At 39.2% G+C, this 26,414-nt stretch overlaps 1 protein-coding gene across 5 annotated transcripts in view; it reads right to left on the minus strand.

The window, feature by feature from the left end:
• Positions 1-1,182: 1,182 nt before the first annotated feature.
• Positions 1,183-26,414, minus strand: part of LOC111320831 (bromodomain adjacent to zinc finger domain protein 2B) — a 28,495-nt gene continuing 3,263 nt past the window's right edge. Inside the window, exons 4-40 of one of the 5 annotated variants that reach the window (XM_022923532.2) lie at positions 23,211-23,274; positions 22,912-23,026; positions 22,641-22,733; positions 21,959-22,082; positions 20,475-20,567; positions 19,743-19,835; positions 19,137-19,211; positions 18,723-18,784; positions 18,315-18,380; positions 17,034-17,144; positions 16,162-16,224; positions 15,909-15,986; positions 13,849-13,960; positions 13,587-13,720; positions 13,374-13,484; positions 12,566-12,675; positions 12,144-12,218; positions 11,741-11,990; positions 10,903-10,962; positions 9,275-10,373; positions 8,666-8,738; positions 8,385-8,467; positions 7,408-7,592; positions 7,071-7,125; positions 6,601-6,715; positions 6,317-6,375; positions 6,105-6,138; positions 5,649-5,787; positions 5,141-5,230; positions 4,816-4,872; positions 4,131-4,243; positions 3,484-3,523; positions 3,050-3,265; positions 2,778-2,851; positions 2,246-2,327; positions 2,011-2,108; positions 1,183-1,598 (exon numbers count right to left, since the gene is read on the minus strand). In XM_022923532.2, the coding sequence (XP_022779267.2) occupies positions 2,034-2,108; positions 2,246-2,327; positions 2,778-2,851; positions 3,050-3,265; positions 3,484-3,523; positions 4,131-4,243; positions 4,816-4,872; positions 5,141-5,230; positions 5,649-5,787; positions 6,105-6,138; positions 6,317-6,375; positions 6,601-6,715; positions 7,071-7,125; positions 7,408-7,592; positions 8,385-8,467; positions 8,666-8,738; positions 9,275-10,373; positions 10,903-10,962; positions 11,741-11,990; positions 12,144-12,218; positions 12,566-12,675; positions 13,374-13,484; positions 13,587-13,720; positions 13,849-13,960; positions 15,909-15,986; positions 16,162-16,224; positions 17,034-17,144; positions 18,315-18,380; positions 18,723-18,784; positions 19,137-19,211; positions 19,743-19,835; positions 20,475-20,567; positions 21,959-22,082; positions 22,641-22,733; positions 22,912-23,026; positions 23,211-23,274 (4,478 nt within the window). In that variant the 3' untranslated portion in view covers positions 1,183-1,598; positions 2,011-2,033. Of the gene's footprint in view, positions 1,599-2,010; positions 2,109-2,245; positions 2,328-2,777; positions 2,852-3,049; positions 3,266-3,483; positions 3,524-4,130; positions 4,244-4,815; positions 4,873-5,140; positions 5,231-5,648; positions 5,791-6,104; positions 6,139-6,316; positions 6,376-6,600; positions 6,716-7,070; positions 7,126-7,407; positions 7,593-8,384; positions 8,468-8,665; positions 8,739-9,274; positions 10,374-10,902; positions 10,963-11,740; positions 11,991-12,143; positions 12,219-12,565; positions 12,676-13,373; positions 13,485-13,586; positions 13,721-13,848; positions 13,961-15,908; positions 15,987-16,161; positions 16,225-17,033; positions 17,145-18,314; positions 18,381-18,722; positions 18,785-19,136; positions 19,212-19,742; positions 19,836-20,474; positions 20,568-21,958; positions 22,083-22,640; positions 22,734-22,911; positions 23,027-23,210; positions 23,275-26,414 lie in introns of those variants that run through there. The other 4 variants (XM_022923531.2, XM_022923534.2, XM_022923535.2 and 1 more) reach the window with 4 other exon arrangements.

The raw sequence follows: 26,414 nt of genomic DNA on the forward strand, positions 1-26,414 counted from the left end.
CATGAAAAAACAAAAGATCTAATTGGAAGAACCATAGCCCAGCACGTGCGTTTTAAAACTTTGTTCATTTCTTAGCCGCCCTTTGCAAAACAACAACGTGAAATCACCAAAATTTGCGTCGTCTGCGAACCGAAACCGCGACGGCAAATTATTTTAATTTCCATTTGGCCCTCAACGCTACTTTTATGCGTTATGTTGAGTTTGAGGTCTGGCGCCCTATGAGACGGTAAACACATGCAGTCATTTTCGAAATTCTAACTAAAAGTAAAAATTAATTTTTTAATCGACGTCTTCCGTGGCGTTGCCGTCCTGACTGCGTAAAGTCCCAATTGTTTTCTGTGGTGGGGTCGAAAATATTTTCCCCTTTCGGAAAATTGTTATTTTAAGGAAATATAGGTTAAATTATTTGACGACCTCGCTTACAAATTTGAGTTTACATCACAGGTATCATGGATAAGGGGGGGGGGGGGTGACTGTCGCGTGGCGTCGGTACCGTTGGGAGAATGTAACAAGATAATTTGGTTTATCAACTGAGTCGATAAAAATCAAATTATCTTCTAAAAGTGTGGGCCTCTTTTGAACACAAGAGGCTATCTTAATCGCCATGTCTTTGATGTATTCGTATTTTATAAAACACGTTTATTGGAGAAATTGCCGAAATGCGTGTACTGTTGTGTGGAAAATCTGTAAGTATATACATTCAAAGTAGTATAAACTAGTTGTTATTTTCTTCATCAAGTTAGCGAAGACAGCAACGCAATACGCTAAAATAGGTAATAATTACTCGCTGTTCATGTTAGGAAACAAACTAGTTTATAACAAGAGAAATTAACATGCATTTGAAAAAAGAAGATTTTGGTAGTTCATCGTTTTCGACTGGTGACAAAAATAGCTCATTTGTGTTCACAAATAAGGGTGATAACTTTTTCGTACTTGGGTATAACAACTTGCCTCAAGACCTCTTCCAATTTGAGCCTCTAAAATTAATCCCACACCCTCTCTTGAGCCCCATTTAGCGGACCATTGACAAGGAACAAGGAAGGGGAAATTGAAGGCAAAATTGCGCGATAAGGGGAAAAAAAGTTTGGCCCTCACGAGTAAAAATTTCCGAGCTAGACGAAATCAGTTGAAGGTTCAAGAGCATTGAATAGCACAAAAGCTGTTCAAAATAACTCGACACAATTTTAGAAAAAGAGCCAAAACATTTTTATTATTTCGGCGAGCCTACAAGAGTAAAAATTTCATACAAAAAACGTTTACATTAAAACTCCATTGTGGTTCTCATTGGTTTAAATACGTGTTTTAACGGTCGGCAGACTGGTCAATCAAGTTATTTACAAGTTTTACAGCTTTGTGTTGATTGACTGATTACGTGACTGACACGGTATTCTATCGTCTAAATAGCATTGATCTCGTACAAAATTCCAATAGTGACGTGGATAAACAAAAACATGTCCCACCCCTACCCCCAGGAAAATAGCATTAACGTGCATCGTTGATTTCGTCGAAGTTTTCTCGCGATGTCTGTGAAAAGAAATACATGTACTTCTCTCTTCACATGGAAGAAGTAGCTAGTCTTTGTTTCGTCTGAAGCAAACCTGTTGACGAACGAAAAACTTTTATTGAGTCCTACAGAAATTTTCACGTGCCCGTGTAGACGTTCTGCACTGTCTACGCGCTTTGAGATGAATGCAGTTCACCTTTGTTAGAGACGATCAGACGATAAACATACCTAATGTCTTCATAACCTAGATCGTATGACGCGTTATTAAGTTCTCATTCTTATTAATTTTTTAATTCTCTACTAAAATCCTGCATTGATTCTCATTAATTCAATCACTCTCACTCTTTCATTTAATCATGCATTCATTCTGAATCACTTGTTCTCATTCTCATTAATTCTCTTTCTTCCATTCTCATTCACTCTCATTCAATTTCCTCCATTTATTCATTCAATCTCACTCTAACCATCACCTACACTACCGTTATCATAGTCTCTGTCATTCTTACATTGAGTTTAGCTTCCTTCTCCCTCAGTCCATATTTGGAGCCAACTGCTCCCAACGGCGTTCGAAAAATTCGAAAAGTCGTTTTCCAGCCTGTCCAACCTGCGTAGATATCACAGTTTCACCATTTTAACACGAAAATATAATTTCTATCGCAAGAAGAGAAAACCTGGGATCGAGGTTAATCAACGGGAGATAGCTTCCCCTGATGGCGCTGTTAAGAAGATCACGTGACTTACCTCCGAATCATCCTCGTTAAATTCTTCACAGTTCAAGAAAACTGTCCGTGCGTCGTCCACAAATTCATTAGGTCCTTGGTACCTGTTGGCAAGGGAAGTATGTTTTTTAAAACCGCAAATAACACCACAATGTGTTAGACATATGCACCGACAACCTGGAGATCGGAGAATTCTCTGACTACATTTTCATGGCCTAAGTTTGTTTTTTTTCACTCAGACGCTGAAAGTATTATGTGCAAATTCTGAAATGACCCACTTTGATTTCTACCAATCTTAACTATCCTCGTTCCTTTCCAGTGTGTTTTTAGCTATCCAAGCAAAAAATACGTTTCTAGCTCTCCGAGCCAAAAAAAAAATTAAATTCCGAAGATTTTAACAAAACCCGTCTCTATCAGGAGCGGGAATGGATTCGCATTGATTTCTGGGATTGGATTGCGCAATGTGACGGGGGGCCCGTTTTAAATGATGACGAAATGGAACTAAAAGAGAAGAGTGGGGCACAGGTAATTGCTTTACTTTAGCAAATACTTACTGGCAATCACGAAGCTTTATTTTCATAGTATGAAAATCCATTGGTCGCTTGATTATTTTATAATATTCTGGAAACTAAAGTAAAAAGAGGGTGAGTAAATTACTGGGGAAGCTCTGGGCACTGCTAACAGGCTCGCTTTGGTCACCCATAATCCACGCATGCGCACTTTACCAAACGTACTCCTCCCTCTCCCTTTCCATACGGGTCAATTGGCAGGAACGCCAACAACTCTTACCTCACTCAAGTGAACAGAAACAAAGGAGATATCTTACTTGTTTAGGGTTGACTGGAACTAAGAAAGGCCAAGCGTCCTCATGTTTTTCCATTTCCGCCAGGATCATGCGGCAAGGTGCCATGTCTTTGGAAGCTTGCTTCCGGTTGGCGTGAGGGCGAACTTCCTCCTTAGGGGGAGGGGTGAGAGGTCGCCTGTCGTCTTCCTCCTCGTCATCGTCTCTAATCTTTCGCCTCCTTCGCGGTTTGCTACGTTTCTAACAAAACAAAAAAACAAAAACAAAAAAAAACAGGAAATCAATACATGCTTGTGTCTTCAAAAGTCAAGACTAAACTTATTGAAGATCATGTCTTCAGCCAAATAGAAAATGTCAGAGGCTGATCAAGTTTTCTTCTCCAATGTTAGTTACCGAGTTATTTCCTTGGTTCTGGACATAAACTTTCTATGCAGTGACCAGATGAGCTATACACCTACTTTTTTGCAGTTTGGACACGTCCACGACGCCCTCGGAACCCTATAATAATAAGAGAACCCCATGAGCATAAAATCACAAAGAATCTTCTTGAAAAAAGAAAGAAACAATAAACCCCTGTTCCAGCACCTCACCTGGAAGATATGGCACTCTATCAAAGAACCCCCTCTCATCCGATGGCTCTCCCATACTGTTCCCACAGTCTGCTGGCTAGTGTGTGTCTCCTGGGTATGTGTGTGAGCGCGTTTAAGCGGAAGGGGGAAAAGAAGGGGAGGAGGGGACAAGGAAGCACTATCTCATGACCTTTAGCGATCAACTCATCTCAAGCTTTATCTAGACGCGGCAACGCAAAACTTGCTTACAATTTGCCTATACAAATTTAAGAGCGACACTACTTAACTCTGTTCTCATATATCACCTCAATCAGCCAATGAACCCGTAAGAAATAAAAAATTATTCCAGTTGAACGAAACAGGTTGCCGACACCGCGGTGACGTAAATTCCAGCAGTCAACGAATAAGACGAAATTTCATTGTTTTATACCGACCATTTCGATGAATGGATTTTAAAATGTCGGAAGCTAGTTTCATTTCTACTCCCTGATTGGTTTGTTAACGCCTGAGTGAATAGATTATAACAAAATTCTCACTTGCTCAACGGCGGCTCAAGGCACTGCAAATGAAAGTTTCTTGGACAGTTGTCACACTTGGCCATTTTTCCTGTTGCCCCACCGCAGATACAGCAGTTGTCACTTCCGGCAGCCTGAAATTAAACACGACAGTTAGATCGTCTTGATCAACATTTGGCGATAAAGTGAAGTGGAAAGTGTGAACCAATCATTTGCCCTAACGCATTTGAGGCCAACGAACGCGCATCATTTCTTCGTAGAAAGCCTTGCTTGGATATTCAAGGAGCGAAAGGCTGGTGAAAGAAAACTACAAGGACAGGGCAAGAGAGAGGTATAAGAAAACAGAAATCTGGCCTTTGTTAGTCCCGTACCATCTCTGTCCGCTTAACTCCAAATCAAACATGACGTCTCGAAGAACGATCGCGCACTTACAAAACTAATTCGCTCACCCCGATAACGCAACTGCATTGTTGGCTACGCACGCTTATGAACACAGCGAAATAGGGGAGCTTCTGTTCGCATTCTTTTGAAAGTTTGATGGTCTCTGTTTGGTCGCCCTTTTCCTGATACGATGCGCATGAAAAGGAGACATAAAAAGCGAAAATCATGAGGGCAGCAGGTGTATTACGAAGACACAAAAAACCTCACGCCAAACCTGTCTCGCATCGCGCGCGAATAGAGATTATGGAAGGACGAGCATACTTACCAGAACTATACAGTCAGTGCAGTACCAGTCTCCCTCGGGTATCGACGAGAGCTTAGGCTGGGAAAAAAATTAAAGGGCAATTAATCTTTACAGTTTGCATTACATTTCAATAAATGGACGTGTGTCGAGCTTAGTAGGCTTCACATCACTTTTAAAGTAAAAATTTGACCTAGAACTAAGTCTCAAAGGATCAAATTGAGCATTGAAAAGAACATTTATACTTCTATTTAAGCTTACAGTGCATGTGACAGAATCATCAGTTATCAAAAATCTTACAGTGGAATCCTCTTACAGTATAACGGGCTGGTAACGTAACACAACTCACCATGCAGCAGTACGTGTGATATCCTCTGTCACATCCATCACACAACAGCAGTAATTCCTCGTTGTCACCTTTGCGACATATCTGACAAAACTAGTAAAAAAACAATGATACAGTTATCACCTACACTCAGAAATTACGCACAAAGACTAACCACCACTGACTTGTGCTACTTGAGTCGCACACAATATCATCCATTCCAACAAAACTCAAATTTCTCACGAACAACGGAGATGAATAACGAAATATTTCTGCAAAGGCTTCACATCTAAATGGGCCGTGCGGCGGAGTGCGGCCCACTCGTTGAATTGACCGATCACAGCGCGCGTATTGACCGCTTGGTCAGTTACTAATTCGCAAACTATCACTCCTTTTTGATGAAGAGGGTGATATCATGCATTCCTTAACACCCACCCCCAACCCCACCCCCCTTTGCTACAACCTGGACCTCCTCATCTTTGTCAAATGTCCAGCACGCATGCACCTCATCCAACTCATCCCATTTACTTACCACTTTCATAATAGACTTTTCCCAAGCCACACAGTCATACAACATATTCAGACACATGGACAACTGGGAAGCGGACTGCGACGTCACCACTGCATTACGCCAGATCTTTAGAGCGGGAGTCAATATCTCCTCCTCAGCGCTGCTATAAGAAACATGCCTTAAATTAGCTTCACTTTGCTATGTGATCAGTACAGAAAACTCGCCCTACTTTCTAAAAAATCAGAATCCAAACTAAAACTGGCGTGAAACAATTTTTTTTGCGACTCATAATAATTTAATTTAACATAATTTATATAGCGCTAACTCCACTAATTGACCAAAGCGCTTTTAAGTGACATTGCTCAGAGTAATGTGGATGAGATGATTTAGCGAGTCATATTTTTTCCCGATTACTCTCGACTCGTAAAAATAACGTAATAAATTAATAGCTTATTACAAGTGCAGTCTGCAACTTACTCTGGCTTTTCTACTTCTCTTGGCTGACCATCCTCTACAAAGGCAAGACTCATTGTTAAAATGAAAGAAAATAGTTGAGAAAGAGGTTTTTTCTACCAGGGTTTAACTGAAGAAGCATTGTAATGAACAGCCAAAAAGAAAAAATAATACATAAAATAAAAAAAACTAAATGAATAAATAAACGAGGAAAGAAAGAAAGAAAAAATCCTTGCCTGAGGGCACTTCTCCCGGAGCAGCTGCTGTTCCAATATTTGCGGGAATGTTGAGTTTGCTGAAAAGAGGCATTAGAAGTATACTGTCAGAAAGTCTCAATGTGACCGTCTACACCAAAATGAAGACACTGGGACAAAAATTCCGCTTCACTGGCTTTCACTGGTTTCCAACAATTCTCCTTGTAAGACTTCTGCAAAATTTTTCTTTGAAAACACACGACCTGAATTTCGGTAGAAATTTTTCCAAGAAGACAAAAGACGACTGTAAAGCAGGAACAACTTACTCATTCCTCAACGGATGCTTCAGATAACGTCTCTCTACGGCCTGTTCTAATGCAAGGAGTCTTGCTATGGCAATTGCTAAAGGACTTTGGTTTTCTTCAGAGTCCGAATTCGATTCTGAAAAGCAACACAGTAGATATCACTTTAGCAAATCTTTCGAACATTATAGCATTTAAAAAATTTCCAATTGAGTGTCGAAAGAAATCCTGGACTGCCTTGGTTTTCTGTACTTCGCTGTGTGATTGGTTCGGAAAACTCGCGGCACTTTGTCAACCAATCAGATTTAAATCTACAAGTGACCATTTCGTCATCCGCGTTTCCCGCGCTTTCACAGTGTGCTTTGCTTGGTTATTTAAATTCTCGATGGCTTTTTGTTAACTTTGTCTTTTTGTTTTGCGACACTCAATCTAAATTGCACTCTGTTTAGTTCTTGAGCTTCACAAGCTCTAAAAGAAGAAGAATCCACGCTTACCAGAACTTGAATTATGACTCAGTCCCTTCGATGCTTTAGTAGGCAACCTCCAACCCTAAACACCAAAACGGAAACGTAGGACTGATCATTGACACTCCATAAAACAAAACCATCGGCTCTAACCCCAAACCTGTTACAAGGGTGCTTCCTCAAAAGTTACAACTGTACAACCCCGTCAGTCACTACATATAAAAACAATTTCTCCAAAAATTTTTCAGCAGTCAGTACAGCAAATACACTTGCAGAGGCATTGACCATAAAGAAAATTAATAGCGAGAGAGACGCATTAGATTCAATACCAATAGAACTGTAAAAAATACTTTTACTTAATCTTTACCTTGACTTGCAAACTTGCAGTGAACACTTTCTCTTCCATCTCCTCGACTTCTCTCAGAATTGCTTTGTCGACGGCAAACGCTACCTCTGGGAACGTTTTATCCTCGAAGGGAAAGTTTTTGTTTTTCTCAGATGTGGCCACCGTCTGTAGCTTCTCGTCATCATCATCATCAGAATCACTCTCGACTTTCGTATTCAAACAAAAGAGAAAAAAGAATTGGATTACAAAGCAATAAAAGCAACTATGAAAATTTCAACTCCGAATATTGCATTTTTAGTGTTCTGATTGGTTAACTCCACTCCGGTTCATTAACAATTATTCGCCGAAGGCGAGGGGATTATTCGACAATATTCACCGAACCCGAGGCGAATAATTGTTTTAGTATAATTTCAGAGCTGAACAACAGAGAAATTTCTAAAATCATAACATTTTAGTAACATTTATTAACATTTTATTTTAATATTTTATATAAACGCGTCATATGAGGAACCGCTCGACCAATTAGATTGCTGGAAACTCTTTGCTCAGCTCTGAAATTCTACTAACAACTCATATTCCGAGTCACAAACTGCTGTAGAGCTGGGCTCCAAATATCCAAACTTTCAGGATTTAATGAAAATTAATAAAAACAATTATTCCATTCGCGCTTGTCGAATACGAGATTGGTTATAGCCAATTCGGCGCTACATGTCTCGTTGGTTATTTGCCATCCCATATCCAACGCGAGCTCAGGGAATAGTTGTTAATTCTTCCAGTGTTAATTCCAGGGTTGGAGAAATTTTCAATGAAGTGTCGAAAGTAATTTTGAATTGCATTGGCTTTCCTTCACTTTGCGCTGTGATTGGTTCAGAAAACTCACACCACTCTCTCAACCAATCAGATGTAAAACTAACACAAACTACGACTTGGTCTGCCACGTTTTCCCGCGCTTAGATTGCTATTACTTTCAGTTCTTGGTTTAAGGTAACGTTACTCACCTCGGTCGCCTTTTGTACATGAGCTGTTGGCATACTCTGAATATTTCTGGAGATTCTTCTGAAGGATCTTTTCTCTTATTCCTCTGCAAAACAAATCAAAACCACGCGATGACTATACAAACAACCAAAAGGAAAAGTAGGAAGTTTCCTTGCGTAAAAATATTTGGTGTTGGACGTGAAAGGATTTAGCATTTCACTCGACGTTGACGTAGTGTTTCCATTTGCAAGCAGATAAATACAGGTCATAAATAAATAACTAGCATATTAGACGGTTTCTTTACCTCGAGTGTAAAATTTTTACAATTTCCTTTACTTGAGCAGGGTCTGTTATCCTCCACCAACCGTGTTGTAACTCTAAAAAAAACAGGAAGTAAAAATATCAAGGGATATTTCTTGATATGAAACTACACTTTGAGCAAACACTATAAGAAATGTATGGCAAACAGTACGAAGAATTGAAATTGGGAATTAAAGTTGAGTCGGGAGTTAAAAGGTCAACTCAAAAAAAAGAAAATATCCTCTTTCCTCAAGGTCCTTAAGTGGGACAATGACTCTTAAAGACTCTTAAAACTGCGATTGTTTCACTGACGTTGACAGATTTAGAAACAATTCCTAAACTTAAAGAAGAGGTTGAAAACAACACTGTCCGTTTTTGAGGCAACACAACTAGAGGAGGCGTTCGCAGATCTCAAAGTTTTCCATTACTACAAGCTTTCTTGTGACAAGATAAGGCCAAAAATAACCCTTTGACTCCCAGGTGTGATTAACACGTAACAAGTGGTCGTTACAGTACCTTGATCTAACAGCAAATTCTCGCAACTAATTTAGAGAGAAATGTGTAGAAGCAGAGAGAAGAATTAACAATCAGATATTGTGAGTTAAAGACTTACCAGGTGGGATAGGAGCAGGTTCCTGCATAAGAGACTCCAAAACATTCTTCTTCAACTCCTCAAATGACAGCGACATGGTTGACGCTGACTGAGTACTCAGCGCTAGAGTGGACGTTGGTAAGTCCCCCCCGGGATGCCCATCAAAATACACCAAGTTCACAGTCTGGTAGGACGATTTCGGGGGTCTTCCGGGGGGCCTCTTCACAGGTAGTTGAGGAAGGAACTGAATTGTTGTCGTTTGTTTAGCGACGTTTTGCAGTAAAGCGCTACTCTCAGGGCTCGCTAAACGATTAGTGCTGTCGTAATTTGGATTAGCAATCCTTGGTGGTCGACCCGGGGGACGTTTGAGGGGAGGGGTGCTTCCAATCTCTGCATCTCCACCTCTCTTGCTGTAGGTTGGTACAAAGTGCCCACTGCTGGGACTATGAGAGAGAGTCAGCGATGCCTCGTCGCAGGGCATGCGTGGAAGCAGGTTAAACCAAGGTCTACTGTTTCCGTCCTGTTCTTGTGATACGTTTAAAAGTTTCTGATGTGATGGATCAGGTTTTGAAGTTGAGGCTTCATCTCTGAAGAGATTTTCAATGCGTTGAATTTCCATAGCATTCCTGCTCGCCGCAGTCTGAATGTACGAGTTGTTAAGCTTCGGCTGCACAGCTTGACCGAGCACACTTCCATTTACGTTATTCAAGCCTCCTTTGTCGTCGCCTGATGGAGCACCGTTCCCAGTGCTCGTATCTGCTTTGGAAATATTCTCTAGAGATGAGGAGACGTTTGGCGATTTTAGAGGAGATTTGAGTGAATTGTTTGTGGGGGACTTCAGGCCTGGTTCTCCACCGCTATGATTTCCTACCACACTTTCTTTCCCGTGTTCCGAATTCGGTTCTTGTTTTATTCCCTCAACTTGCATACTCTCAGTTTCTTCGCCCTCGGGTTTTATATCAAGGACTATTTCTTTTTCTGCTGTGTCCATTCCTTCGACAAAAACTCCTCCTCCACGAGGAAGGATCCAGTAGCGTCTTTTATAACGATCCTGACCCAGGCAAAGAGCTCGCAGAGCATGAGAAGAACCGAACAATTTGGAACGGAATTGTGCATGTTTCTGTAAGGTAATAGAAAAAGCATATTAATTTCATCAATATGAAAAAAAAGCAATGACAACGGCCAATCAAAAAAAAGGAAAATACCTTGAGGAGCCAATGAGAACTCAAATTAAAAACAAACGGCCTCAAGCGCGGGAAAACGCAGGCGACCCAGTCGTGATTGGTGTTAACTTTACATCTGATTAGTTGAGAGAGAGTGGAACGAGTTTTCTGAACCAATCAGGGAAGGAAATAAAGGCTACTACAATTTTCGGATTATTTTTGACACTCAATTGAAATTTTCTCTCAAGTAAACAGAAGGTAATTCAGTAGTAGATAAATAACCTTCATTAACGTGTCACACTTTCTAGCCTGGGAAAATCCCATACCAATTTGGGGACACGAAAAGTGGCAGCTTCACACCAGTTTTGTCATGATTATCTTTATCATGCAATGCAATACCATTTACTAGGAAAGAAAATGATATTAGACAAACCAAGAAATAAGCTCCTTTAAAACAGTGCTTTGCCCATGAGAAATACGACTCACCTTTTCAAGCTTTTTAAGCCTTCTTTCCAGTTCTTCTTGAGTCGTGGGCTCAGTGGCATCCTAACAAGAAATACGAGATATACTTTAACTCAAATAGAGTCAAGTCTTGCAGGTCGATACCCTGCCATTGCATACACCACACTAATCCCCCCGCCATAACTTCAGAGAAATGCGAAGATTTATACTAAAACAATCAGATCTGCCTGACTTTTCTATCGCGTGACAATTAAGTGGGACTTCCGTCTCATGAACCATCCCAAGACAGAAATATTGAGGCCACAAGCTAATTTACCTCAGACTCCACCCCTGACAACATTAATGGCGACAGAAGAAATTAAATCCCAGAAGCCAAGATGCCAACGATCAAAAAACATAACAACAGGAGAGCCGTGGGCCAGCAGACCGAAAAAATGCACCTATCACAGCCGTGGAATTCCATCCAATCAAAGCTGTGCACAACAGCATATTGGTAACGCGTACCCAGTTGACCTCATTGCCTGAAGAAGACCAGGAGTATGCAGTCGAAACGTCACAATCTACACCCCAAATGACCACATTGCGAGACAAACGATTACATCTCTCTTTTAAAGCACAAGCCAATAGCCATTTTACAGTTACATGCTTGGTTGCTAAGCCTCTGAACAGGAGTGAGGCTAAGGGTGACCTTCTTATGATACAAATATGCCTGCTTTTCAAATGTGAATTACTTTGTTATCATGCTAACTTGATACTGGTCTCTATCAAAGCAAGGTCACCTTCAGCCTCACTCCTAATCAAAGGCTTGACACCTGAGCGCAAAACTGTAAAATTGCCTACTGTTAAAAATCAGCCAACTCACATCTTCTTCTTCAGACTCCTCGCTAGACTGCGCCCCATCACCACCCCCCTCTCCATTGTCGTCATCGTCATCCTCTTCGTCATCCTCCTCTTCCTCTTCTTCTTCCTCCTCTTCATCCTCATTCCCTTGCATGCTGTCATCTGCTACGGAGTTGCTGTTCTCGGCATCAGGGTCTGCAACAACTCGAGGGCGTCCTGGAGGCTTTTTCACCTTCACAACAGGGTACTTCTCTGCTTGAATCGCCTTCAATCTGAGTATGAAAAACAAATTAAGATAGTTATAGCCAAAACAGAGGGAATCACTGATCTAATACAATAAAGTTGCCCTGAAAATTCATTTTTTTCAAGGCTAATTATACAAATGACGAATCTCAGTTGTTTAAAAAAAAAATTAATGAACTCACTTTCTGATTTTGCCTTCCACAACCCACTTGTCTCGTCTTAAGTTTGACATGTGCTCAATGCTACTTTCAATTTCCCTAATACAAAAAAAAAACAAACAAACAGTTAATCAAGATTCATCTTTATCAACTGTTTGAGGATTAAAGGAATCAGCAGAGACCAGCAACTAAGCATTTTTAGCAGGCCCTCAGTCATTACTAGCACTGCAGGACACATGCAGAAAGATTTAACACGAACTGGGGAGAGGTTTGCTGGGGGCCTGGCACTAATAACCAGTCCCAGACCCCTTGCAGACATCTCACCGACTCGCGTTGCCCCTGGCCTCATACTTGACTGTGGACAAAGAGACACTGGTGATGAAGTGCTTAATGAGGACCTCCTCACACGCTAAAGCAGTGTAATTGTAGAAGATTAATGATCTTACTTGCATATATTTCTGCTGCATAGCAGCTCATTACACAGATAAGCCAAAACTCCTGCCTTGTCTGACGTGGTCAGCGCTTGAAAAGGGGTACTTAAAAGAGCATCTGCAAGCTGTAAAGAAACAAAATCCTAAAATAAGTGGGGTAAGTGTCTAAACACAATGTGCTGCTGTGTCGCTGAGGTGTATCACAAAATAATTTGGTTTTATCAAATGAGTTTTTAAAGCTGACATTTCGATGCTTAGCCCTTCGTATGAGCAAATGGAGCAGTTGTGGGTTATGCGTGGTTTAGATGCAGAAAGATGGAGCTATGCTATTGGTGGGAACATGGTGACATGAAAAACACAAGAACGAATTACTTGAATGAAAAGCGTTCCTTAATACCATGGGGGATTAAGAGTGCCAGTTTGAAAGATACAGTTTTGTTTCAGAGTTTTGTGGCTTTCTGAACTACTAACAGTAACAAACTTCTCAACACCTTGAGCTGAGTTTAACATCAGACTCAAGTTTAGCCTTGTTGCCAAAACTTGTTTTCAGGAAAACCCTCACCCCATACAAGCTCACAACACAATAAATTTTTTCACCCATGTTCTAACTGTTGCCTGCATTAGTCAACTTTTCCCAAGTCAAATCTCTCTGATTTTCATACCTATATTGCTCAAATTTCAAGAAGACAGTGATAACCCTCATACATTATCAAAGACAGTCCAACTATTAAAGAACATTTCCAAAGATTTCAGAGGATGTTGGCACTAATGCGTGTGCCTTGGCAGGTAAATCATACCCGAGGATATTAACTATTTTCCTTACTGGATGTGGATCCCCAGCATTTCTTGCCAGTATAAAAAGTCTCAACACTTCAGAGAAATTTGTCTCATTCAGCTCCACTTTGGACAATGAAACTCCTAACACAGTGAATGACTGTTGACAGATAACAAAAATAATTTTAGCAGGGATAGAAAAAATGATTTTGTTTCTGTAGTATACAACTCTTTAAGTGTTCAGACAGCAATTAAAACTCACATCTGGCCCCTCACAGCCTGGGTCCTCCAGAGCAGAGATAAGAAGACTTTGACAGAGAGGTACGAGTACATCCTCACTGCTGTCATTTAACAATGAAGACTGCATCTCCCAAAGAGAGGGGATTTCTGTAGAATCTGAGCAAAGTGAAAACTGTTCAAGTCAACTCTATAGTCAGGCTACTTGGCTAGGAATTGATGTTACATCAACAGTGTACATAGATATACAAGGTTTTTGTCAGTTGAAGCACTAAAGAACTTCTTACCTAATTCTAAAGCATCACTAAAGTTGTATACAAACTCTTGCACCATCAGTAAGTCAGCAAATGCCCCACCAGGTACCTGGAGACCCAAGACTCTCATCAACTCTGGTAAAGCCTGGAGGAGAAAGATAGGAGAGCATTTTAAGCACGTAGAGGAAGGGTTAGATACATGTTTGTTACTCCCCAATGATGCCATTTCAGAATGTGCAAAAAATGCCATGTGCAGTATTACACTGTAGAACAGAGCAAACATTTTTTAAAGCAAAAAACTTTTTGAGCACTTCGGTTTTTTTTTGCTGGCCATAATAACACTTTGAAGGTTTAGTTTGTGTTATTTTTGTCTTTGGCGTACCTTATGCAAGCTATGCAGTGAATGTAAGATGCTCAGATGAGGCCTTGCAATATATTTAGCAGTGCTTTCAATAAGCACCGACGGCTGACGAAAAGCGTCAGCTACTTCGCTCAGAGAAGTCGGCTACATTTTCCCTAAATTTAAATAATTAAAGAAAGATTCTTTGAAAACTAAATTAAAATTCATTTTGATGGGCTTGTATGAACTTTTTACCTCAATTTCAAAATTAAATAATTATCAAAAGATCGGATGCGACTCGTTGGTCACGGCAATTGAATCATTTTGGGGTGATGTTAGGATGCAAGAGGTTTACGAAAAATTTAACTGTGTGCAAAGTATGTAATCTAATTGCCATCATTTGTTTATCGTGTTCAGGAGTTCACTGTGGCCTGATAAATTGAACCTTGAATGAAAGCTGCATTTTCTTGAATGACAACCATGTTTGCTTGTGTCATGGTATTACAAAAAGAACAGAACGAAAACAAATCGGACACTCATTTAAGCGTTTTAACATTTTTTCCACTCGCATTTGAAGTTTGAGTTAAAGCTGCAGCTAATTGATCTTATCACGGTTTCTTGGAATGTTTTTCACCCCCGAACTGTTTATGGGTTTGCGGGAAAAAAAAACAAAGACAAATAGATGAAAGATTAAAAACGCAACTGGATGCTTTCTTACCGGTAGTAAGTGATTCTGTTTAGCTCCATTGTTTTTAGTGACAATGACCTTAAACTTCCAGGAAATGCATGCAAACTTCCATTTTCAGCTTATTAGTATTGTAAAAATAAAAAAAAATGTTGCTGTTGATAGGGGGTATTCCTTCATCTTTTGCACTCAATTTGGTCTCCAGAACTCCAGAAATGGCATTTCAGAGCTTCCAGATGTCAAAATTTTCAGAGGGGGCATGCCCCCAGACCCCCCAGATTAAGAGGCCTGACGGCCCCTTGTTGGTACAGTCGGTTACTCTCACTAACCAGCTGTCTACTTGAAATTTTAATGAAACCCCTGATTTAGCCAAAATACTAGATATTGAAATGGTAGTCCCTTATTTAATACTTTAACATATAACACCAGCAGACATTTTGCTCATTGCTGACACTTTCCTTGCCCTGACAGACTTAAAAAAAAAATACTACACAACTCGCAAAAAATCCTCTCCCTTTATATGTTTGACCATAAAATAAGGTATCAACACTTAAGGTCTTAAAATAATTGAGAAGAATTTGCTGCCTTTCTATAACATCAAGAAATGGTTAGATATTCTAGTCTTCTCAGATAGGGACGAATAAATGGAGGTCCCGTCTCCTGCAGGGATGGGGTAGGAGACATTAATTTCCCATGCACAAGATTACTGTGTGATGGATGTCCTTCCCTGGGGTGGGATGGGTGGGTTTATTGGGCCCGCAGTAATTGGCACAAGCTGTTGCGGTGTCCCTGCCGGTTGGCGAAGCTATTAATTCAAATTATCTCTATATCTGACAGTTACTGTGTTGGTTCTGCAAACAAACCTAAAAGTTACCTAGTTTTCTTCCCCAATCTTTTTGCTTTCCACGTTGCTGATCAGAGCATAATACAGGATGATGTTGTATCTGAATCTAGTATATGGCCAAACTCGCCAATGAGGGTTCTGTAGCACAACTGGTTACTAATTTGAATGCTTCTAACAAATGTTTAAAATCATTTCAATATACAGCTCAGTAGATGTCTATTTACCTTACTGTCCTTGAGCACCATGTCTTCTACAGGCTTCTTAAGTTCACGAGCTAAGATCATTTCTCTTCTCTTTTGTTCCTGTGAGAAAATGCAATCACATTTATTTTTGTGCCAACCTCAAAAAAAATCAATTTAATTGTTTTACACATTTTCTTCATGTATATTGGAGACCACGTGGCTGAAAAAACCCTGCACAATCACTGTAATCTGAATTTTCAAAGTTAATCTATCACACAAAGTTCCTAATTCTTACAAGCTTTTTCTCTCTCTGTAACTTCTTTTCCATCTTCTTTTCTTCTTTAAGTCTCTCACGTTCCTGAAAACAAACCAGAGAGTGTTATCATTTCATTACCATACACAATTTAACAGGTTTGGTGAATGATCCCATATCATTCAGCTGTGATGCCAGTCTGTCTGTCTTTCTGTCTGTCTGGCGGTCAGGTTGTCTGGTTGCTGACTTGTCCCTTTGTACCTCTGTCTGTCTCTGGGTTCGTCTGTCTATCTGTGTGTCTGCCTTACCATCTGTCTTTCTGCACAACTACTGGTCAATCAGTCTCTTAGCTGACCCGTCTGTCCGCGTGTCTGCCAGTCCCTTTGTCCACTTGTCTGTCAATGTTAGATTGCTGGTCTCTCTTTTTTTCCTGTCTGTCTGTCTGTCTGGTCTTGTCTGTCTGTCTGTCTGGTCTGATCTGTTTGTCTGGTCTGTCTGCCTGACTATCTGTCTTTCGGCATGTCTGTGTCTGAGTGTCTGTGCTGACCTGTGTCTGAGTGTCTGTTGTTCATCCTTGCCCTCTTTCTTTTCATGTCTGTCTTTCTGTCAGTTTGTCTGTTGGTCAGTCTGTCTGATGCCAATCTGTCCCTCTTTACTCTGTACCTCTGTTTGTCTCTTTGTTAATTTCTGTCTTTGTGTCTATGCTGGACAGTCATTCCCTCTCTCTTTTTGTTTGTCTGATGGTCTGTCTTTCTGTTAGTACAGGTCTGATTGCATTGCCTATCTGGGGGTCTGTCTCAATACCTGTGCCAAGCATGTCTGTGCACCACATGTTGGCCTATCACTCATGTCTTAGGCTTCTATATAAACTACTAGTTCATATTTTTGTTTACATCATGTTGGCCTAAGCACACCTCCTGTTTCCTTTGAGATTCAATAGCTCTGATCATCATTTGTTGCTGCTTTTTCTGTTCCTTTTCCTGTTGCTTGAGAAGAACTGCTTGTTGACGTTTAAGTTCCCTTTCCTGGGATAAAGAACGAAATTAGGAATGATTACTTGTCATTTGTCTGATCAAACCACTCATCTCCATTGCCTGATTAACAAAGACAAGCAGAATACAGTAAAAACAGCAGAAGCCACATCAAGTGGCCACATTATGAGACAAAAGATAATACTCCATTACTTATGTATCTTTAGTGGGAGACACCTTGGCCTGATGGTCAGTACACTGGACTCTGGGTTGAGAGGCCTGGGTTGAGAGGCCTGGGTTGAGAGGCCTGGGTCTGAGACCCGGCCAAGACATTGTGTTGTGTCCTTGTACAAGACAACTCTCACAGTGCCTTTCTCCACCCAGGTGTATAGAGGTTTTGCACAGCAGGCACGTTGCATGAAAGGAACAATAGATTATTTTTCCCATGGGAAAAAAATTTCTTTCTTATGCAAAATATTTTCATTGTTCCTGCCATGCAACATGGCTGCCATGCAAAACCTCTATAAATGGATAAAGGCTGATAGTTTGTAAAGAAACTGTTTGGGGCTGCGTCGGTGGGGGCAACAAAATAATTTGAATTTATCAACAAAGTTGAAATGGTAAATTGGCCACTGTTAAGATTATAAAAGCTGACGTTTCGAGTGTTAGCCCTTCGTCTATAAATGGATACTGGCAAATTCAAGGCTGTGCTCTAAGAAAAACTGAAGGGAGCCCTGCGCTCTGAAACTTTGAAATACAGGGTGCCCAGCACATGTTTTTATATGAAAAAAAACTAAAATTCCCAAGTCACCCAAGAGCTAAAGTAGGGTGCCAGGGGCCACCAGGTGCTGCTAGACCACAACCCTGAAATTGTCGGTTAAGTCTGATATGAGGTTGGAGGGTAATCTTGTGATGGACTGCCATGCCATCCACGAAGAAATAGTGATAGTTCTAGTTGCTTCATGTTAAGAAAGGCAGGATAAGCTCCAGCTTGATGATTCACTTGGCTTAAGTATGACTTAACCTGATGTTTTCACCACCAGCAATAACCACAACCTTTTCACAATAGAGATATCTTGATGTCATGAGCAAGACGCTGAACTACCACAGAAATCTTAACAATGCACAGGAGAATAAAGACACCCAATGTTTGACGACAAAAATGAAGTAATTCTACCCTATTACTACAGTACAACTTCTCAAAGCCAAGCATAATTCATTAACCTTTGCTTTTTTCATAGCATCCTCATACTTAGCATTAGCAGCATCTTCTTTTTTCTTTCGCCGAGCCTGAAACAACAAGTATAAAAATGTTGTTGTAAGTGCATTTGCCAAGACCACCTTTAGAGGCAGTATTGGGAGGGCTATCATGGCCAAAATTGCCAAATGGCTAACAAAAAGGACAGGATAAAGACTCAAATAGAGTCTCCCAGGACACAGCATCCTTTCATCTGTGCAAGAGAGCACCTCCACAGCCACTTAAAGGGAGGTTTTCCAGAAATTCCACTAAACAACCCAGTGTTACACCATCATTGCCCAAGATGAGCCAGTGGCAACACCTTTTACCATGACAGGGTGCAGTCCAAGGAAATGATCCAAGAGTTAAGACTTGAAGAGATGGTTTGCACTCACCTGCTGTCTCTGCTCTCGAGCTCTCTCCTTAGCAAGTCGCTTCTGTTCCGCAAGCATCCTCACTGAAAACAATGAATGAATAACAAAATTAAAAATTTTCTTGCGTTTAACCCTTTAACTTCCATGAGTGACCAAGGCAGAATTTCTCCTTGTGTGGCAGTCAATAAGGAAAATTACTAATAAGATCTTAAGAGTAAAAGAGTAAACAACATTCTCCCTTACTTAAAGCACAACAGGTAAAAGAAATTTTCAAACCAGTAGAGGAAGATTTTTACCTGTTGCATTTTCCAGAATTCCAAGCAACTTTAGATACTAATACGAGGTACAACAGGTGGTAAATCTAACCGGTTAACATCTGAAAGGCAGAACCCTGCTTTAATACCTGAAATTAAAAGTAATAACTATAATACTAACCCCTTTCCTTTTTAGCCTCTCGTGCTGCCAGAAGGGCTTCTCTCTTCATTGCCTTGTTCCGCATTCTTGCCTCTGCTACGAGGAAATAAATGAAAAACATTTCTAGGTGTAAGAGTGAAGTCAACATTCTGTTATTACCAGATAAATAAACTTATTACAAGTTCCAAATCCAAATAAACTATCCTATGTAAGGAGAGGAACATCACAGGCAATCCTTTCATCATCAAAGACACCCAATTGACCTGAGATGAAAACACAGCTGCTGCATAGAACCAGAACCTCAATGTAGTACAATTCAAATTTGAGTGTCAAAAAAGTAGAGGCAACAACTACTTAAATACAGAGGTAACTCAAAGCTTTTGGATAAAAGCTGGTCACTGTCAGTCTCTTGCTGCCTGTAAAACCCTTTCAGTGCTGTCTGTTTGGCCTGCACGCAGACTCTCATGTTTAGATTTCACCTTCAGAACAGCCATTAGTCACACAATCAGCAGTCACCTTTAAAACATTATTGAAACCCCTATAACTACAGCATTCATTGCATCAGTAATGGGTTGCAAGAGGTAAAGCAATGCCAGCAAATGATAAAGATGTGAATTGGATAAAAACCTCTCTCTCTTTTGGCCATCTTAACTGCTTCCAGAGCAGCTTGACGTTGATTTTTTTCAAGCCGTTTAACGGCAGCTGCTTTTTGGGCCATTTCTGAAATGAAATGGTCAAACATGGCCAAAAGGAAAATACAACATTAACGGGCAAGCATGTCTTGGAAACAGGTTTTGATTAACTGATAAATGAATTCAGTTCAAGGCCCATTTAGAAGACACACTTGAGGGAATTAGATTAGAATACATACGCCATCACATTATGCTGCTGATGGCATATGCTGCCTAGGAAAAATTCATTGCAATCATGTTTATAACAAACTTTTTTTAATTTTGAAGGGTTCATTAAATATTTACAGGATTTTGATGAGCATACAAGCTTGGCTACCAGCACAAGGTTTGATCAACAAAGAAAGCATGATCAAAGATTGTTAGTGGATTCTTAGGCATCAGTTTGTGCCAGCAGAACTATGCAATTGCACCAAACTTCAGTTTCAAAGAAACAACTTTGAGCTCTCAAAATTTGTTATTAACATGATTACAATAAATTCACATAGAATGCCTTGCACAGGTAAGGGTGGTCTGAATTTTCACCAAATTCTTTCACTGCTAATTTCAAATTCAGTCTTAACAAATTTTGATGCAAATTAGTGTCCAACAGTTTGTGCCACTACACCCTAACCTGTATCACAGACAGTCCTATGGATAATATTCATTAACAACATTAGTCTTAAATAACCTCTTTCTCTCTTGGCCAGCTTAGCGGCATCCACAGCAGCTTGCCGTTGAGCCTTTCTTACAAGTTTAGCTTCAGCTGCCTTCTGCAACATCTCTGATTAAAATCAGATTGAAAATTGAAAGATTGAAATCACTTTCACTTAGTCAAATTTGGAGCAAAAATTACACCCCTTACCTAAGAGTCAGGTTTTGTCTTTTGTTTCTAACAGCAGTCATAGAATTTCAGGTAACATCCACAAAAAAATGTTACCCAATCGCATGCAATTCTTTTGTAATTTCGAAGCCCATATCTTCACCAAAACTTACATTTTTCAATTTTGCGAGGAAAATACTGGAGGGATCCGAATCACTAGTTCAAAACTAGTATGACCCCTTTAACTCCCAGAAGTAATTAAGATGTAACTTCTCCCTTTAATAACTGTACATTATTATATTGCTGTGTCTCATTAGGACTGGGAACTACCGAATTCATGAATTTGATTGGCTGAAATCAGTATTGAAATTGGTCTAGATTTTCCCATCTAGAATGGTATCTAGACTGGTCTAGAAAAAAAAGGTACAAAGAATATAAAAAAATTGGCATACAAGACACAGCCATATAATAAACATCTTATTAACTGAGCTAGGTCAGTCTGTATAGGAGAATCTTGACCTCGGTCGCTGGTACAGACCTCACTGCAACCCCGGTCAAGATTCTCCCATACAGACCTCCTGCTCAGTTAATAAGAACTAATTACCTTGCAAACAAGTAACAAGAATACTTAAATTTAACAGGTAGAGGTTGTCACTTTGATCTAACACCAAATTCTCCTACCTAATTTACAAGAAAATGTACAGCAGCTAGAGGAGAGAATTAACAATGAAACCTTAGGAGTTAAAGTGTCAGGCCAATTGCAAAAATTCAAGAAACCTAAACTTTTTCCTCAGCATGTTCAGTATCACAAGCATCGACACCTTTGTTGTTAAACAGTAATAACAATTATAGTCAAGACTAAAACAAAATTCTTGAACATGATTGGTCATGACCAGCCCAATATGAGCACTAATAAGACAGTGTATATGTCATTCCAGTGTAAGTGGACAGAAGGCATTTTCCTGAGTTAAATGTTGCAATTTTTTTTTCTAACGAAAATGCATAACCAATGTCTAGTTTCTCTGTAGAATTTTGTCATAGTTTTGATTAATTGGTAACAGGACTTCATTGTCATCCAATTCTGTCAGTAATCACGATAAGCACACTGGACTCCAGCTTCATGGTCATCCATGAATCACTCATAAGATTACAAACTGAATTGGACTGCACTTGGTCCTAATACCACCATCAACATGGTATATATAATAATGGAAACATTTTGACTGAATCATAACCCTATGAATTAGTAAAAGTAATAATTAACAATTATTCCATGAGTGTGCATTGGCCTTCACACCTTTGGCCTCAGGTAAAAAGAAAGAAAAAAGAAAAAAGAAAAAAGCTTTTCCTACCTGCTTGTTTTTGTTTCTTCTCTTGTTTCTTGTGGAGTTTTTCCATCTTTGCTCTGTTCTTTTCATCTTCTTCCTGCTTTCTTCGTTTCACTTCCTCTTCTGCCAAAGGCTCAAACATAGACCCCTGGTAAATAAATAAGAGAAATTTTGGCAAAAAAAAAATGAGTAAGTACCATAAATCCTCTAATAAGCCCCCCCCCTCTTTAGAGGAAGGAAGTTATTATTCCCCCCCTCCTCTATTAAGCCCCCCACCCCTCCCCCTCAAACAACAAAAATTCAAAATAACACTCCATGTCAATGAGTACGATAAATTTATTCAAGTACCGTAATTTTGGTATTTAAATTAATTATGGTGATTGAATGATGTTATCATGTTGGCATCCATAGAATATGGTATATGGAAATTACAGAGCGATACTTAAAATATAGCATGGCTAAAAAAGGTCCATTAAGAGAGTTAGATAAAAAAATTGAGTTCTTTATTGTCTTAATTAATGAGCTCCCCCTCTTTTAAGCCCCCCAAAGTACCTGAAATAAATAAGCCCTTCTGGGGGGCTTATTAGAGAATTTATGGTACTTGTCCCAGCTAACTTCTACCATAACCCTATTGGCTGTAAGACTCCAGAAGCATAATGAATTTACAAACCAAATGAATCATGTTTGATTACAAGCAACACCATACCTCTTTACATTCCAAGAACTCTCCAATATGGAGTTTAGTGCTAAAGCTGAAGTTGTCTGTGGTAACATCAGTGATACTATTCTTGTTAAGGTACTGGAAAAAAAAAAAAAAAAGAAGATATTCCTATCTTAATAAGGAGAATGTTTTTGGCAAAATAGGTAGAGGGCATGAAACCAAACAAAACTGCAAGGTTAGCTTAACAGAATAAAGCAATTTTCTGTTGAGTGTTAAAAGAAATGGCAATGCAAGACTTGAGTAAGTTACCACTCACCCGTGTAACTTCAGGATATGTACGCAGTTTCTTGCCACAAGGAGCAAAATAGTAAACATCTCCTCTTAGACCACCAGCTGTTCCCACTTGTCGCAAGCGGGTCTGCCGTCTCCATCTAGAAATTCATATCCGATTTGAATTATTTTTACTTCCTTTCAATTACATTGTATCATTATAATAATAATAATAATAATGAGGAACTTCATGACACTAGCAACAAGCAAAAGGGTTTTCTTAAAGTGAATTAATAAGAATGGTAAAATAATCAGATGACAAAAATCAAAGCAGCCCATTTTTACCCTTTGGCCAGAGGAATCTTGGCATCTTCTTCACTTACAGCTCGGCGCCTCTTTCTTGGAGTGCCTGCAAATACCATATTAACCGACTCTATTATAATAAGCTTAATATGTAAAATAAAATAATGAACATACCCAAGAACCCTTCCACTCCCAAAAGTGACCAAAACAGAATTTCTCCTTACAATATCAAAACAACATAGAGCAGACAAGTGATGAGAACAGAGAAAAATATCAACAAGATGATTAACATTTGATCCAACACCTAAATCTTAGAACACAAATTATAAGAGATGTAAAGCAGACAGTTACAGTTTTAGGAGAATTGCTGTTGACATCTTGGGAGTGAGAGAGTTAATTAAAAACTAGATAAACATAGTAGGAAAGTATTTAAATCAGGAATCAGGAAATTACGCATTAATATTTTATCTTTCATTCTATCAATTCTATCATTTCATCAAGAAAAAAAATAACTATTTAAGTAATCAATATTTCAAATCTGTCCACAAGACAAATCAATCATTCCAGTGAGAATCATTCAAAAATCTTTTTTTTTACTTTGGCCTACATGCAGATACAGAGATTTAATAATATCATTTTAAACAGAAGTTACATTTAGTATTAGAACATAGCTGGCAGAGTCGCGCAATCAAATTCATTATACGTAAGCGTGCTCAAAATCCCGATAGTGCATGCTGATAGCGTCAGCAAATCCGACTTCTCCAGAAATTTTTTTTTTTCGCGCGAGCAGCCATTGTTAGCGCTGGGGAAAATAATATATTTCGGGACAATAATGGATACAAACAGAAACTCGGCCTACTAGTCCGAAAACGAAGACAATGTTTCGACCTTTTCCCTTGGGCTAGAGTTCTTAAATGAGGCAGAAAAAGAGAAAAACGAAGCAAAAGGAGACTTGGCATCAGCAACGTCATGATTCACTTCAACTGTTATTGTTGTCCGTTTTTCGCGTCAGATTTGATGCACAATTCCACCGGCTATGTTCTAAAACAATTGGTTCATGCTTTCAGCTGTGCACTATCGAGTTATGGAGCACGTGGGAGGTTTGAAGAGCACTCAAGAAGCTAGAGTTGCCCTCGGCTATCACCTCGGGCAACTCTTATGCTTCTTTTGTGCTCTCCAAACTTTCCGCGTGCTCCATAACTTGATAGTGCATGCTAAAGCATGAACCAATTGTTAACTAGTATCTCAATAATGGCCTCCGTTCTTTAATAGGCCTTTTGCAGCTAGAGATCACGTGCTTAGATACTGCATAGCAACGCCATACTGGAGAGCAAGCACTCCAGTGACTTTAGACAGTATAGAGGTCACAGAGGTCTGCATACAAACAAGGAATACAGCAGATAACAGGTCAAAAGGTATCCCAATTTGAGAAATCCAGTAAGAAGTAATAAACAGCTTCCCCAGAGTGTATCAGCAGCAAAATCACACCAAAATTCGTTTTTCACTGATACACTCCAGGGAAGCTGTTGATTAAAACTTACAAGATTTCTCGAATTGGGATACCCTTTAACTTGTTATCCGCTGTACTCTTTGCTTGAATGCAGACCTCAGTGATCTCTATTTTGTCTGAGATCACTGGAGTGCTTGCTCTCCAGTATGGCGTTGCTATGTGGTACCTCAAAACTTTATTACAAAAGGTTGCTTTTTGAAGATGTTAAAACTTTGAATCATGTAAACTACACATCCTTACATTAAAAATATTTAACGTTACAAAATTAGAAATACAGAAATATATTCACATGTAAATCATAGTTATTAATACTGCCAGGGTCTCAATTTTTTGTTGTTGTTTTCAGTAATTCTGTCTGTCATTAAAATATCAAAATAAGGAAACTTGAAATAATATTTAATTTATTAAATTTTCAACTCATTAAAAATATTGAAAATTCAATTGGGAAGGAAGTACATGCTTTTAAGAGAGGTTGTCACGAAAAATCAAACATTCACCGGGAACGGTAAAAAAATCCAATTGGCTCATATTCTAGTATTAGGTAGGCCTTTAGGTAAAACAAACCAAGACATATATAGTTTGTTGGAAAATTCTTTTGTTTTCGAAAAAATTGATAAAACTCAATTTACACATGATTAGCGTCATTCAAAGGTCGAATTTAGCTCATTTTTGGAGGCCTCATTTGTACTTGTTAAAGCATTGAAAAACTTACTTATTCCACAGACTTTTAAATTAATATCTCCCCTCTGTTTTCACAAAAAAGTACAATCACTATTTCAATTTAAAATAAAATACAGATTTTTCTATCTATTTACTGAAGTGCCATGTGAAAAGTAGGGTAGCTTCAAAAAATGTGCTAAGTGAAATAAACGTTTAATATTTGAGATATGAGAAGTAGAAATGATTTTGTAGTGTTGTTTTTCTGGGGTTTTTGTGCTACTATGCATACAAAGGCTTTAAATTCATAGAAATTTCACTCTTTGGCGAAGTCAGCGACAAAAAAGAAAAGACCGCCTTTGTTTATCATTTGCAGTTAGTGGTAATAATGAGTGCTTGAATGATGTAAATAACGTCTTCGAAGTACTTACAACATGATAGAAGTTGTTTATGTTTTCTCTGAAAGCATTCGTTTTGTAGAAATGAGTAGACATGGTTGTCACTGCGTGATTTATGCGTCACGCAATTGTTCGATCTATATTCCTAGTAAGCAAGTGGTTTGAAATTTCTTAACTTGAAAAGTTGCAGGAAATATTTTCCAAATAAGTGGAATGAGAGGTTTTGTGTTCAGATAAAAATTCATATATATTTTTTGGATTTGTTACTACTTATAGGCAATTAGCAATAAAACGTAACTTCACTATTAATTTCATCTGATAAACTTAGCGCGCGACAAGTAAACAACTGATCTGATTTTAAATATTTTGAAGAATGGAAATTTGTTTAAATCTCTTGTTGTGGATGATTGTGGCTACAATCCAAAAGACAGAAAAGGGGATAGGTGAATAGTACCTTTGCTGTCGCGTGTCAAGGAAATAGCAGGGCATTTGGCTCATTTTTCATTCACTGGTATGTTCACCGAGTTTGACTTGATATTGAGCACAGCAGCTGTTTTCCAAAGACCCAACAATGTTGATACATGGACAATATGCCCACTTCATTACTCATAGTACAAATGAGGCCTCCAAAAATGGGCTCAATTTGACCTTCAAATGACGCTAATTATGCATAAATTGAGT

Source organism: Stylophora pistillata, chromosome 12, assembly GCF_964205215.1.
Source record: "Stylophora pistillata chromosome 12, jaStyPist1.2, whole genome shotgun sequence".
Taxonomy (NCBI): Eukaryota; Metazoa; Cnidaria; class Anthozoa; order Scleractinia; family Pocilloporidae; genus Stylophora; species Stylophora pistillata.